Raw genomic sequence first — 14,089 nt, 5'->3', positions numbered from 1 at the left:
ATACTTTAGCCTCAAAACTTGCTTATCACGGCGAAACTATTTGCTTTCTTTACGGAGAGTTAAAATGTCATTCACTGAACGAAATAAGACCAGATGACGTCACAAAAGCCAACAGTAGATCAGAATTTGGGGAATAAGACTCCCTTCACAAATAGTCAGCCAGAGAATCCAGATAGAACAGAATGTTCTAGCTTACACAAATATCCCTTTAACCCTTTAAGCTCTAGTGGTGACCAATATGTAATTTCTCCTTACAATGTCACTGCTTGATTAAACACTTAAGTCAGGAGAATAAAGGAAATAATCACCAAAGATGAAATGTCTTGATTTTTAGACAAATTCTCCCAACTAGTAACATAAGAAATATATGGAGGACAGTGAGGAGAATATACACATTGATATTGGGGTTGAAATGGCCAAAAGTCCATGACGTAATACGGGAAAGCAGAGAACGACATTTAAAATGGAGATCCCTGTAGTTTTGAAACAAACCATTTTAATGCTCTTTAGTTCCCAGTAAACCCGCGATCTCAGTGAAGGCTCGGAACACAAGCCACACCAGCCTGTTAATAGAATGGACCGGAATACCACGTGAACATATTAATGGAGAACTATTGGGATACAGAGTGCTCTTCTGGCGATTCAACGAATCACGTGACACGCACGAGAAAAGACAAACTGGTCCTGATGTACATCACGTTCATCTGAAGGATCTGTGGATCTACACGAAATATAAAATACAAGTTCTTGGATTTACAGCTGCCGGCGAAGGGAGTGTTAGTGAGGAAACAGTAGTCTCGACAGATGAATTCAGTAAGTTGTCATCTATTAGAGCGGTTTTCAATTGAGCGTCGAAAGTAATTTCGCGTTTGCTTTGGTTTTACATTATTGCTACGCTCTGTGGTTGGTTAACAAAATTTGCGCCACTTTCTCAACCAATGAGAATCCAAACCAAAACCAATCACGTTTTCGCCGCACGCGTTTTTCCGCGCTTGGCGCCAATTACATGTATTTGCTTCGAATTCTGATTGGTTCGTTGTGTTGTTTACATCTGTTGCGATTGGCTACAGTAATTACTTTGGTTTTGGTTTTACGACACTCAATTGGAAACCGCTCTATGAGTTAACTCCTATAGTCAAACCTGTGTTAAGCGGACACTTTTCATTTATAAGCGGAAAGGAGGCAAGGCTCCAAAAATTCCATCTATGTTTACTGCATATAATGCATTGAAAAGTGGCTAAAAGTAATAGTTCACGCGAAAAACATTCGAGTGCATCACGAGTTAAAAACCTGTAACCGAGTGAGTAATGCTAACAATGTCTCTTTACTGCGCCATATTCTCTAAAAGGAGGTATTGGACTAGTTACAAAAAAGGCTTTGAAGAAGTAAGAATAAAATAATGTAAATTATGAACACAAAATAATTTCAAGTTATTGTTGAGAATCTTTTTCCTTTTTGTTCAAGTTCAAGTACGCATATTTACTTAAAAGCCGACACGCATTTTAATTTAAGTATACTCAGTTCTAAATTTAAAATGAGCTTAGTTTCATCTAAGCCTGATGATGTCGGAAATCTTTCACTCATTGTCTGCGCTTTACAAGATCGTATCATCTTTTTTATTTCTTTTATTAGTTCCCAGTCAGCCCCCGGTCAAAGTTCAAGCCCTGAATAAGACAAGCCCGACCAGAATTATCGTCCAGTGGAACCCAATCCCCGACAACTTCTACGTTCACGGCATACTACGTGGTTACAAAGTTCTTTACAAGGCGATAGCAATAGCAAATGTGAAACTCGAGGAGGACCTGGAAACTAAAGAAGTGGTAGTGAATTCATCGACGCTGTCAACTGTGCTTGAGAATTTGAATGCATTCACGAGATACGAGATTGGAGTACTGGCCTTCACAGTCAAAGGAGATGGCGTAAAGAGTAAAGCCATAAGAGCAGGTAACCAGGATCAACACTTCAAATATATGTTTCATACATTCATAAGCAAATATTCATCCTTCAAGGGTATATTACGAACTCACAATATAACCAGCTCCTAGTTGGCTTGATAGCTGTTGGTAGAGCACTGCACCGCATCGCAGAAGCAATGGGTTTGAATCCCTTTCGAGCTTAAATCTCTTTCAGGCTTTGAGGGTCAGTTCTTCTATCCAATCTTTCACTCGCAGTTCAAATAAATGTTTCATATATTCATAGGCACCAGAGGCGCAGCGTGGTTTTCCGTTTAGATACGCACAGCAGGGCGTAGTGAAACGAGCGCCGAAGGTGCGAGCCTCAAGGGGGGCATGGGGGCATGCTCCCTCAGAAAGTTTTTATTTTAAGGGCCTCGGAAATGCCATTTCCTATTTTTTCCAGGGAGAGGTTTCACAAATCAAAGCATGAAAAAACGTTAACTATTCAGTAACTTTGTTGTTTATTTGTCAAGCTTTGGTACTACTGATGATAAGTGTATATTAGACTTGTGTATTATAAACTGTAAATGTGGCTACAGAAAAAGGGCGAGAAGTCTCCCTTTACGACAGGAAAATCCGGACACTAGATTGTCAATATCCACATTCTTGTGCCTGTGTATGTGGAGTATTGCCAAAGAGGACAGCCTCTCCTCACTCATAGTGCTTCGAAGAGGAGTTTTCAGTCTCTTTATGCTGCTAAAACTGCGTTCGGCAGCGCAGCCTTGCGATGACTGGGTTTTGAACTCTCATATTAAAATGAATAGTGCAATATTCACACAGTTTTCTTTTCGTAAAATAGCAGCAATAATAAGAGAAAACTATGCGTATAAGTCGCTTTTCGTTTTCGTTTTCATAAATAAGTCAAATAAATAAATAAATAAATAAATAAATAAATAAATAAATAAATAAATAAATAAATAAATAAATAAATAAATAAATAAATAAATAGATAAATAAAATATATTTTTTTAGATTTTCGAGGTACGCACGTGCGTACGTGCGTTTTCGGTCGCTGTGCCAGTGGGCACAATAGAGTTTATTCAGTGTTAACTGACCGATTTTAAAATAACTGTAATAATTACACCCTGAATAATTTAAGTAGACTCAAACGCAACAGAAAGGAATAAGCCAATAACGATTTACAGAAGCAATACGTTGCAGCGAACGATTCCTGGTGCGGAGAAAATACAAACACCATGCCAAGCTCTAGAATTTTGCAAACCGATGCAAAGTACGGAGAAACAATTCCATCATTGCGCAATGGAGCCTGGTGATTATTCACTAATTGGTCTGATTAGGAATCAGAAGGTCTTAGGATCACCTAAGTCAAACCCAAGTCCGAAGGCTTAACGATACATATCAACATTGCTTCGTTTTTTTTTTCAGAAACTTGCAACTGCCACAGCACCATCTTCACCAACTGGTGGATCAATCCACCATACGTAGATTATCCAGATTCAAATAAGAGTGGAATCGTTACACCCATCCTCAAACAAGCAGTGCACACCTGCTGCGGGAACTGTACAGAGCACGGCAACTCCCGGATAAACTTCAAAAGTACAACCACGGGACAACCCGCGAGGAAATCCGGGCTTCTGGATTTCAAGAGAAATTTTGAGGAGACAACGGAGCTGCATTTTCCGGTTTATGGGTTTATGGACCAGACTCGGTATTCTAACAATTACGGGTTTGTCCCGTTTGTCCAGTCTCCTGGGCTGGCGCTGATCATAATTGGAGACGAGAAAGGCACTGCTGCCACTCTGCTGCTGAGGTCGCTGGCGTTTTGCTTTCCTATTCTGTTTCTGTCTATTGCGATGCTGTGGGTGTCTAGTCTGGCTATGTGGTTTGTGGTAAGTCCGCTTAGCGAAACATGAACAGCACCTTAACCTTTTCACCCCTAGGAGTGATCAATATGTAATTCTCCTTACATCATCAATACAATGTCAACCAGACAGGTGATGAGAATAAAGAAAATCATCAGCTAGGTGATGTTGTTCAATGATGTAACACCAAATTCATGACGTAACTTTTAAAAAGATGTATGCCAGTCAGTCATGACCATGTGAAGTAACATTCAGATCACGGGATTGAAAGGGTTAAACCGGCTTTTAGGCTTTTACTGCCAGCAATGGCCACGCGCAAAATAAATTACCTCATATTACAAAAAAAAGAAAAAAACTTGAATAAACGGGCAGTAAAGCATTGAAGTATGGCTAAGATCTGGGCTTCCGTTTGAATATCACTCCTTAATTTAACCATTTCATCCAAAGACTTAAAACAACGCTTTCAACAACTTTCATAATTACAATACTATAAAGGAAAGAACTCCTCAACAGCTCTCACTTGGCTTGCGTAGCTACCTCTCACAGCGTGCATTTGCCCCGTTCTTCTTGGATTTCATGTTTTTCTCTATCCATACAACTGCAACGACGCACGGAGGCCAAAACACAGAGTATTAGCAAAATTCGACCAACGGCGTTTTTCTGAAGGTTAGGTAGGTAGGTGGGTGAAATCGTCATCGTCTTCTTAAGTTGTTACTGTTTTTCTTTTCAAATGGCTCACTAATATGTACGGATAGTAAGTACAAATTTGGTCGGACAATGACCTACCATTCCAGACTTCTTTAAAACCTTTATTCCCGTTTTTGTTTTTTCAGGAAACAGCTTACAACGAACGTCATTTTCCTCACAACGTTTTGCATGGGAGCTGGGAAGCGATGTGGTGGGCGTTTGCTTCAATGACTACTCTTGGGTAAGATGCTAGCAATGCCGCCAATTGACTTACAAAATAGCGGAGATACAGTTTAGTCAGTAAATCCAGGAATTTTTTGGAGACATTTGTATGAAGAAGCTAGGGCAAACTTGCCTCGTTTCCACACGAAAGTCCAGATATTCGCTGTTTTAAAAGACAACACTCTCACACTTGGTTTTTTCACTAATTTTTAAGGTGCTCTTTCCAGCAGTGTCAACGGTTTTTCGTTAACTTGAGAGAATAGAGCGGTGGCTGAAGCCCGATGTATGGTTTATTTATGACGAAGCAAAAGATGATTCAACAGGCCATTTCCGAGTTGCTGCGAACCTCATTATGGAAGCGAGGCAGTGCAAAGCTTTTCACAATGAGGTTCAAAGCAACTCGGAAATGTCCATTGTTACTAACCCCTTTTCTTTGGGCTTTGCCGTATTTTAGTGATTTTTTTTATCAATTATTGCCAGGTACGGCGATCGAATCCCCAAGACATCTTTTGGTCGATTGATTTGTCTATCATGGATTCTCATGGGTTTGGTTCTGATCACGTGTTTTAACTCTACCATGACAACACTGCTGACCGCTAGGATCTTGGATAAAGATGTGACATTGTATGGGACCAAGGTTTGCTAGCTTATTTTGCATTTTCTCACAATGGTATATAGAACATTGAGCTATCAATTACCTGGTATCGACAACTTTAAACTCAGATTTCTTGCCCATACAGCTACTGGTGTTTAAGAAGCTAACAAAGGGCCCATTGTCTGGATGTTCTCGGCACAATAGAAGGGTAGAGGGGTCATGAAAGACCTATGACGAATTTAGGCTGGGTTTGGCTTTTACAAATAATAATAATAATTAAAAAAACAATCAAACTGCGAGTAAACATGGCTAAGTTTCTCGAATTAAAACAAACAAACAAAAACAACGAGCAGACCCAAAATGTCATTTTTTTCCTTTCTTCTTCTTATTGCCCTCAATTTTGGCAGACGGCCTACTACATTCCATTTGAGAAACTCAGGACCATTTTTTCCATGAGTGTGGTCGTATTTTCCGTAAAAACCAGAAATCATGCAACCTTTAATTCGATCCAGGCCCTTTATGTCTCCAGCTCCTCATTTGTTGCGTCGCTGTCGTATCAAACTGCTCACATATCATTGATTCGCGTTGCCTTATTTTTTGGTCTCAGATTGCTGCCATACAAAACTCCTCAAGTTATCGAATGGCCATCAGAAAAAACGCTCGAGTCAATCCAAACGGTGAGTTACTATAGTAACATGGTTCTTTCAGTCCATTCTATCTCCTTTATATCTCAAGCTCGCCTGCCGCCATCTTGGACTTCACCACCGGAGAGACCCTGGGGATGAGGTTGAATCTGCTTGACTTGCACGTGACACCATAGTCTTTTCCACACTTGGTGTTCACCTGATTCCTCTTGATGGGTGTCGGTAATGATAAACACGTTATGACAGATGTTTGCTATTGTGGAAACGCATGCTTTAGAAGGAGGACTGTAGATTATGCTCAAATATATCTGCCCGGATGGTAGTGTGTCACCCCTGCTTAAGTTGGAGTAGCATCTTCGTCCATCTGGCAGGAACTTGAAACGCATCTACTGTGGGCATCTTAGGCCAACTGATGTCCAATAAATACTGGAAACACTTGCATACAACCGTTACCGGCAAACGAGGTCTTAAGGAGAACAAGAACATTTAACTTTGTCTTCAACCATTGTATACTGATAAACATAGCTCTGGCCGACTCATCCTTGCGGTGCAAGAGCACCAAGTTGACGCTTTCCTGGTCTATTCCTGTTGTTGTACGAGACCAAATGGAGGCCCCCTTGCATCAAAACTGGTCCGTACAGCATAAAATGTATCGTAGAAGACATCATCCAAATCGGCCCCTTTTTCGGAGATTTCTATCTGACTTGTGCATGTCAAAAAACGTCTCGCTGGTGGACTCAATTCACTGTAGTGTAAATGCACATTTAATCTGTAGTCATTCTCTCTTCTCAGGCAAGGAATACACTAATCTCCAAGAGGTATACGAGGCCCTTACAAATCGCGAAGTCAAAGGTATACTTATTGACGCCTTTACGGTCGGCAGCAAGAAAGAACTATTCAACCGACGTGACCTCCGAATCAGTAAGTTGCTGGATTACTCTGCTGCTTATGGCGCTGCCCTGGGCGGGGAAGCGAAAAAGCTTCAGAAGTGTTTCCAGGAATATGTCAGCGAACAGCGCTCTGAGATATCAAAGATTGTGGAAGAGAATGCAGAGAGGATTGAGGTAATTGTCATAATTTATAAAATGTATCGTAAATTATATTAAAAAGGAATAAGCAGATCTAAAGACTTCGCAGTTTCGTTTCGCCAAAAGTATTATAGTGTTCTCCAGACCTGTTTAATTCAGGTTTGCCATTCATCAGGGGTGACCTGCACCGTTTGCAAGGTCTTACATGGTTGGTCGAGAGGACAAAAGAATGAACAACAGAACAATGCTCCCAACCCTAAAAAACAATGCAGCTGCAGGTTATCGGGGTCCAGTAGAAATAGAGATTTTGAGGGGTGCAGGTCTGCTGACTCATCAGGACAAAAACAGTTCCCTGACTTTTTCACTGACCAAAACCAATTTCCCGGCACTGACCAGCCAAGATAAGTCCTTTGGTAATATAGTCGGCAACGAAGCTTCTTCATAAATATTTTTGGAAACCACTTTTTTGCAAACCTTGCGGCCAGACAAAAATAAAATTTCCTGACTTTTCACTGATTTAATGGGCAGAATTTAGAATTTCCCTGACTTTTCGCTGACCTTGAAATGAAATGTTTTACCCTGACCGTGGAAACCCTGTTAATTGCGTATAAAGCCAAGTCTTTTTTGAATCCATGGATGAAATCCTAACGTGTGGCCATTGAAAGAAAGAGCAGTTTTTTCCCAGGTTCCTGCACGTGGAGGTATGTCTTAGAAAATACTAAAACAACAAAGCAAAACGAATTAAAAAAATCGTTCTTGACTAATGTAGAGTGTTGTCATTTTCTCGCAGGTTACACCTCAAAGTATGGCTGTGGAGCGTTCCAGTAGTCTGTTTGATCCTCATTTTCCAACATACGTCAAATCAGTGATCGTGTGTGGCGTTCTTCTTGTCGTCATGTGGCTGGTTGGAGCAAAGTTCGAGTTCGCAAAGAGAATGGGATGGATAAAGTTTAGAAGAAAAGGTGTGTTTGTGACTTCATTTCATGTCTTCAAGTACAACTGTCAACCACTTTATACTAGAAGTTTTGAAAGACTTGTTCACTTAACGAGATAGTGATAGAAATTCTTACATTCGAATAACAAATGAAATCACACTCGATTGAAAAACGCCCCAGCGTGCAAAGTGTGAATCATAAACGATGCGACCTGGTGGAATTATGGGATGATCTAAAAAGTATCGGCATATTTCCTGTTTTTTCTTTGCCAGCGACAATTTGGTAACTTTTAAGCCCTAAAACCGCACAATTTCTAAAAAGGAAGAATAGATCAAGTAAGCTCTAGACAAAACGTTTTCCAGAAAGCTGTTGGGTGCTTTCGTTCATGGTTTATACCTTTTACTTGACAACGCTTTTCAATCAGGTGTATATTGGTATTTATTACACCCATTTTGAAATCACTGGTGATCCTTGCAATCTGATTGGCTCTCAACAGTGCGATTTATTCCCAAATTGCACCATTTTTTGCTCTAAATCGCATCCTTTCTTTAGCCCATCAAAAAGGAAATGAAGTAACAAAAATAGAATATAAATATTGACAATGATACTCTGTGATTTCAAAATAGGTGTAATAAAGTGGTAATTGAACTTTGTGTCGGGCAATTTTGGTCTGAAAACATACTTGTGATTTCAAATCAAACTCGCGCTGCGCGCTCGTTCGATTTTGAAATCACGCGTATGATTTCAGACCAAATTGCACTCCACTCAGTTCAATTATCATTATTAATAAGTAACATAGTTCCGCGTCCCCACCAGGAGTCCGGGATATCGAGCATCAAATTTGGAATCGAAATGATCTTCAATTAAGAGGGCATGGGATACATAGTAATAATGAGACACGGGCTGTACGAACCTTTTGGAAAGGGGGGAGGGGGCATCGTGATTTCAATTTTAGTGGGTTGGAAATTATGTTGTAAGGTGGTCTAACTTTTGACTCTGTTGATGAAACTCTAGAGAGTAACCATTCAAATGAAAGCTACAGTACTTTCCTGTGGGGCTGTTTATTATGTTATGCAAGGTGGTTTAACTTTTGAGTCTGTGGATGAAATCCTAAAGTGTGACCATTCAAATGAAAGCTACCGAACAGTACTTTCCTGTTGTGTTGCATGTTACGCTGTACTAAGAGTTTCTTGAGGAAATACTCATGTGATCAAACAAACGAAAGTCTTCCGGCACTTTTTTAATCCGTATGGTATTGTCCTTTTTGCAGAAAAAGAAAATATTTTTTTAACAATTTATCATTTCTTTCTGCAGCTAAAGACGATCCTCTTCCAAGACATGTCGAGTTGTTGAAGAACAAGGCTGAGCTGAAGGAGGAGATGTCTAGAATAGTCACCATATTCAAGATCAACTGTTCACGCCGGATACAGGCCCTGCGAGAAAAACACAAGAAGGAACTCCTGCATCTTGCGAGACTAAAAAAACAAGCTGAAAGCTTGGTGATAAAGAAGGGAACATTTCGTAGGGATAGCTTGTTTGCTCTGACTTTCGGTGGGACCAAAACACAAGAGAACAGCAGCAGCTCGGAAAGAAATGGCCATGCAAAACAGAATTCATCTCATAAAGAATCAGCCGAGTCTGGAATTGAAACCATGGTATAGTTGCTTTAGGGTTAATTCATATACTTACTACCTACTGCCCATCATGACGGTGTGGCACATAGGACAGCACTGAAATCTCTCCGACCCTGCCTATCTTTATCCAGTTTCTCAGTGGTGCTCCAGCTGTGATTGAGTTCCACAGTTCTGCGGCATGTTGCTTTTGGGCGCCCTCTGTTACGTTCACCTTCAGGTGTCAAGCGCATTGCAATATTAGCTATGTTGGTGTTATCCTTTCGAAGCACATATCCAATCCATCTCCATCTTCTTCAGTGACAACGGCACGAATATCCTCCTTTTCTCGCTCCATGTCTTGGTGAGCCTCCCGCGCACAAAGAAAGGAAACAACTGCCACGCAGGGACTTATGCAGGTAAAGGAACAACCTCGTTCTCAGGGTCATTCCTCTTCAGAACCTGGAAACGAGGCTGGCGAACGGAATTTGCGAAAGATTGCAATGTGCATGAACACACCATTTAATTTTTTTTTTTTTTTTGCATTTTGTTTTTGAGGTCAAGTTGTGGCTTCTCACCAGTCACAACAAAGGAAAAAATATTAAATTTCAGAATTACGTTTCAAAGAAACGATAGTTCATAAGCAATTTTAACTTTACTGAATTCTATACCACTACTTGTGTATCGTTCCATGCGTTCTATTAATACTTAACTCACTCAACAAGTTATTATCATTTTATATGTTTTTACTATTGTAACTTTAGTTAAGTTTTTTTTTAAATGTAAAACATTATTTTTGTACCAACGAATAAAGAAAATAAACAATAAAAATTTATAGAGCACTGTTTGTATTCAAGTCCTTTAACATTCCTTTGATATTCTCTAGAATTGATTCCTGATGGCACCGGACAAAAAAGGGGATAGTTGCACTTTAACCCCACCCCCCCCCCCCTCCAAACATGTTTCGATTAAATAAATCGTCTTATCGCTTGCAGGATTTCTTCGAAAACATTTTTTGATTTGGTTTGGTAAAAGCCCGATTTTCTGTGGCCAGTTTAAGTACAAAAAATCGGTGGAAAAATGATGCCATTTTGGTTCACGCATGGGACTGGTCGCTCTGTGGTGTCAAATCAAGAACTCGTAGTTTCGTGCCAGCTCTGTTTTGCTATGCGTGTCAAAGATATTTGGAAGAATGCCGGCCAATTTCATTGCCGGGATTGTAGTAACCAGAGAGACGAATCGAAAAGAATATTGCTCTAAAAGGTATAATTGAAATGCAGCAGTTGTAAAATCCTGAATACTTGCTTTGTAACGCATTTAGTACATTATTATATCAAAGTGCATCAAAAGAAAAAAACTGACGTCAAGTAATTAAATAGGCCTGATGAGAATTGGCAATCTAGTCATCAGCTCCTTTAGGAATGAAAGGAATCAAGAATCTCCTTCACCATCTTTGACTAGTCTGACCATGACTTTAGAGGGGGAGGGAATATGTTGCGGAAGCGGGGGATAAAGAGACCCTGGAGAGTGCAATTTCCTGGGGTGGGGAGGGAGGGGGAGTACTGCTCAGATTCTTTGGTAAGGGGTGTGCCACCTTTTCTCCAAACCCTTACATGTACCTTATATCAGCCAGAAATGTGTTATTTTTCAATACCCATTTTTAGAGCTGCACTGTACTGGTAAATTGAGCTTTATCACAACAAATTGGACAAAAACAAGTAAATATGCATGTTTGAATTCTGTGCTCTCCTACTGCCCTAAAAACACACACCCAATTTTAGACTAGAGATCAACTCATTAAAAATTTTATGCTTGTAGCTTACAAGCTGGGCTGTTGTTTTTACATGTGCAAATGAAAAGAAACTCAATGAACAGTCCAAAAGCGAGTTCAACAATCATTGTTATAGACTTCAACAATGCTTAGGAGACTCACTTTTTGCTAAGCATGTTATAACAAGGGCCAGGATTGTTACCGTCAGTTACAAGTATAAATGCTTTACTAAATTGGCCCCTGCAAATGGCAAAATCATGCCCATCTTCAGACCAGTAAGGCTAAGAACCACACCTTTTGTGGTGGACTACATACTTATACAGGTGACACAAGGGATTGCACCCTGACCCCCTCCCCCATGACAATTTTCAAGATTACAGCCCCGGCAAGTGGGTAAAACAGGAATAATAAATACAATATTGTGTATTATTTTTTTGCTCAGCGGAATTCTTTAAATCATGCAATCTAATAAGTCCCAGCAGCTGGCAGAATTTTTTCGATCTTGCCCGCGAACCACGGGCAGATTTGTTGCAAGACCTGGGTCTCGTGTTCTTGTGGAAAAAGATAAAAACATCATTTACTAGGCTAGGTAAGTCCGTACTGGGAAAAACTGTGCCCTCCATCTTGAGGTGAACATCCTCCACCTATAACGGATAAGTAGAATATGCCCTATCTGTATAAATAAAAAAAAATTGTCATGGTAAAATTGGCACTGATCTTTAGTGTGAGGCATCATCACTGCTATCATCATCACAGATTGATGTTTTTTCCAGTTCCTGCAAAGCTTTTTTCGCCTTCTCTTCCTCCTTGCTCCAAAGTTCATATCTCTGAGAGCTGAGAACCTCCTGAGCATGATCTTGAGTCCAGCTCTCAAACATGTCTCCGCCAAGCTCTCTGTGAAGTTCTTTTCGTTGATAATGTGATTTGGTGACTTCATTGCTCATTCTAAAGGGAGAGTAGAAAAGGAGAGGGAGGGGTAATGGATAAGGATTTAGTACATGTCTAAAATATATTCCGAGGGGATCATCACTTAATAATATACTTGGTACAGACCGTTCACTCTCATTGAGAGCTCGTTGATAGAATCTGTTCATTCTCTCTGCATCCAGGACTTCACCATCAGAATTACCATCTGATTTCTGTTAACATTAAAATACAAATGTGAATAAAATGTAAACAGCTGAGCCATCTAGGTCAGGAATAGGAGGGGGGAGTGGGAGAAGACGGCAGAGTTTCTGGTTGTCTCATCAGTGAAACTTAGCTGAACCAAACCAGCTTTTGAAAGCTGAACTTTATACGCATAGATATTCAAATATAGAATATAATACTTCTAATGGGGTCATTCCTTGTTTCACTTCATTTTAAAAGTGCAAATTACAGACTACAATGATTGAGGCACTTGGTGCATAACCACCCTATCTATTGCATTTTAGATTGCTTTTAGTTGTTAATCTCAACGTCACTGAATTCTTTTGCATACACTGTATGGCCTTCAATTACTTCAGGCAATGTTGCCCCAGTGTTTTCAGTAGTCAAAATGTGTTTTACACTTTGTTTGCAATAAAAAAGGGCTGTAAACCTCACACGTCTTCAAATATGGAGAATATGACTTCCTCGGCCAGCATATAGCAAAGCGCCTTACAGAGGCGTCGCATCAAGGCCAAATTCACAGATTCAATGGCGGAGGGCGGAATTAAACACTCCCAGAAACAACACTAAACATTTCAAATTTTTTTGTAAGAAACTTGAGTGAGTCTACCACAAATAGCAAATTTCGTCAATTTTCCCGGGGATTACAGACATAAATCTGGAGACCAGAACATACGGCTCAAAATCTGGAGATTATAGACATAAATCTGGAGACCAGGAGATACGGTTCAAAATCTGGAGACTCCCGGATTATCCGGGAGAGTTGACAGCCCTGCTTTAACCCCCTGGGCGCCGTCATTCAAAGCCCAATTAAGCTAATCCTGGGTTAACGTGCACTTTCATTTGAGCTTAATTACTAATCAATGAAGACTCTTCAAAAAGATTTTTGCTCCTCAGTTTTGACTTGAACTTTTTTTTACCGCTAGCTTAAAATTAGCTTTTAAAACCATTTTTAATGAGCGAGATGAAAACCTCGATTAATTTTTTATCGTAGATTAGCATTAATCGGCTTTCGAACAACCGGGCCCTGATGATCATGGGCATAAAAGCTCAGCAGCACTGCATGTTCTATTAATATGCATGTTGCCATGTCTGTGTTTTACCCGAGTGGCAGCCAGTCTGAAATAAGCTGAAGAAGATCCAAAGCTTTGCCACATCATGCTGGTAATTCACACTCAATTTTTCTTATCCTTCTGCTAAGATTATTAGTAGTTATTTATCTTACAAGCATTTGCAAAGTTCACTTTGATTTCCAGTATATCTCAGTTTTTGCAAACATGGCCAAGAAATTTTTATGGTTTTATAGCTCTAATAAGGAATAAAAGCTCACAAACTTCAACTATTTCCATCTGCACCTCGTCACAAGTGGGGCATGTAAACCTGCAGGGCGATATAAGCTTAAAACTTAAGCTTACATGTCAACGTAAATACCTGTAAACGTTTAACTGTATATCTTGAAAGGTGGTGCATCACTGTATAGTTTAGCCTACGTATACGACATTAAATACCCACTCACTTCGAGTGCTTGTCTTTTACATGCATCCTCAACAAACTGTCTCAAATTGTCGCCTTTTTTCTCATCCTCCGCCATCTTTTGTTTTGACTGGTTGTTTTGGAAACGAGACTTTTCATGTATGTTACATGACATAGCGAGCCCAGTCTATTCCGAC

General features: G+C 40.0%; 2 protein-coding genes across 4 annotated transcripts in view; one reads left to right on the top strand and one right to left on the bottom strand.

The window, feature by feature from the left end:
• Nucleotides 1-10,339, top strand: part of LOC146481758 (uncharacterized) — a 46,384-nt gene extending 36,045 nt beyond the window's left edge. For all 3 annotated transcript variants that reach the window (XM_085107812.1, XM_085107811.1, XM_085107810.1), the window contains exons 12-20: nt 511-813; nt 1,633-1,944; nt 3,342-3,805; nt 4,612-4,706; nt 5,168-5,324; nt 5,890-5,959; nt 6,719-6,990; nt 7,745-7,916; nt 9,204-10,339. In XM_085107812.1, coding sequence (XP_084963938.1) covers nt 511-813; nt 1,633-1,944; nt 3,342-3,805; nt 4,612-4,706; nt 5,168-5,324; nt 5,890-5,959; nt 6,719-6,990; nt 7,745-7,916; nt 9,204-9,550 — 2,192 coding nt within the window. In that variant the 3' untranslated portion in view covers nt 9,551-10,339. The remainder of the gene's footprint in view (nt 1-510; nt 814-1,632; nt 1,945-3,341; nt 3,806-4,611; nt 4,707-5,167; nt 5,325-5,889; nt 5,960-6,718; nt 6,991-7,744; nt 7,917-9,203) is intronic.
• An 834-nt stretch (nt 10,340-11,173) lies between these two features.
• LOC146481757 (uncharacterized) lies at nt 11,174-14,068 on the bottom strand. The gene is made up of 3 exons (XM_085107949.1): nt 13,936-14,068; nt 12,324-12,409; nt 11,174-12,215 (listed from the first exon to the last, which is right to left on the bottom strand). The coding sequence occupies exons 1-3, from the start codon at nt 14,065-14,067 to the stop codon at nt 11,990-11,992; spliced, it is 444 nt and encodes a 147-aa protein (XP_084964075.1). The 5' UTR covers nt 14,068; the 3' UTR covers nt 11,174-11,989.
• Nucleotides 14,069-14,089: the final 21 nt, after the last annotated feature.

This window comes from Pavona decussata, unplaced genomic scaffold (genome assembly GCF_977016875.1).
Source record: "Pavona decussata unplaced genomic scaffold, jaPavDecu1.1 SCAFFOLD_48, whole genome shotgun sequence".
NCBI classification, from domain to species: domain Eukaryota; kingdom Metazoa; phylum Cnidaria; class Anthozoa; order Scleractinia; family Agariciidae; genus Pavona; species Pavona decussata.
This window is presented reverse-complemented; position numbering and strand designations above follow the sequence as displayed.

Excerpts from the sequence above, each read along its gene's own strand:
- LOC146481757 (XM_085107949.1), bottom strand. The coding sequence starts at position 14,067 with ATGTCATGTAACATACATGAAAAGTCTCGTTTCCAAAACAACCAGTCA. Across the intron at positions 12,410-13,935 it reads GTAAAAGACAAGCACTCGAA|AAATCAGATGGTAATTCTGA; the intron begins GTGAGTGGGTAT and ends TAATGTTAACAG. Across the intron at positions 12,216-12,323 it reads GCTCTCAATGAGAGTGAACG|AATGAGCAATGAAGTCACCA; the intron begins GTCTGTACCAAG and ends CTCTCCCTTTAG.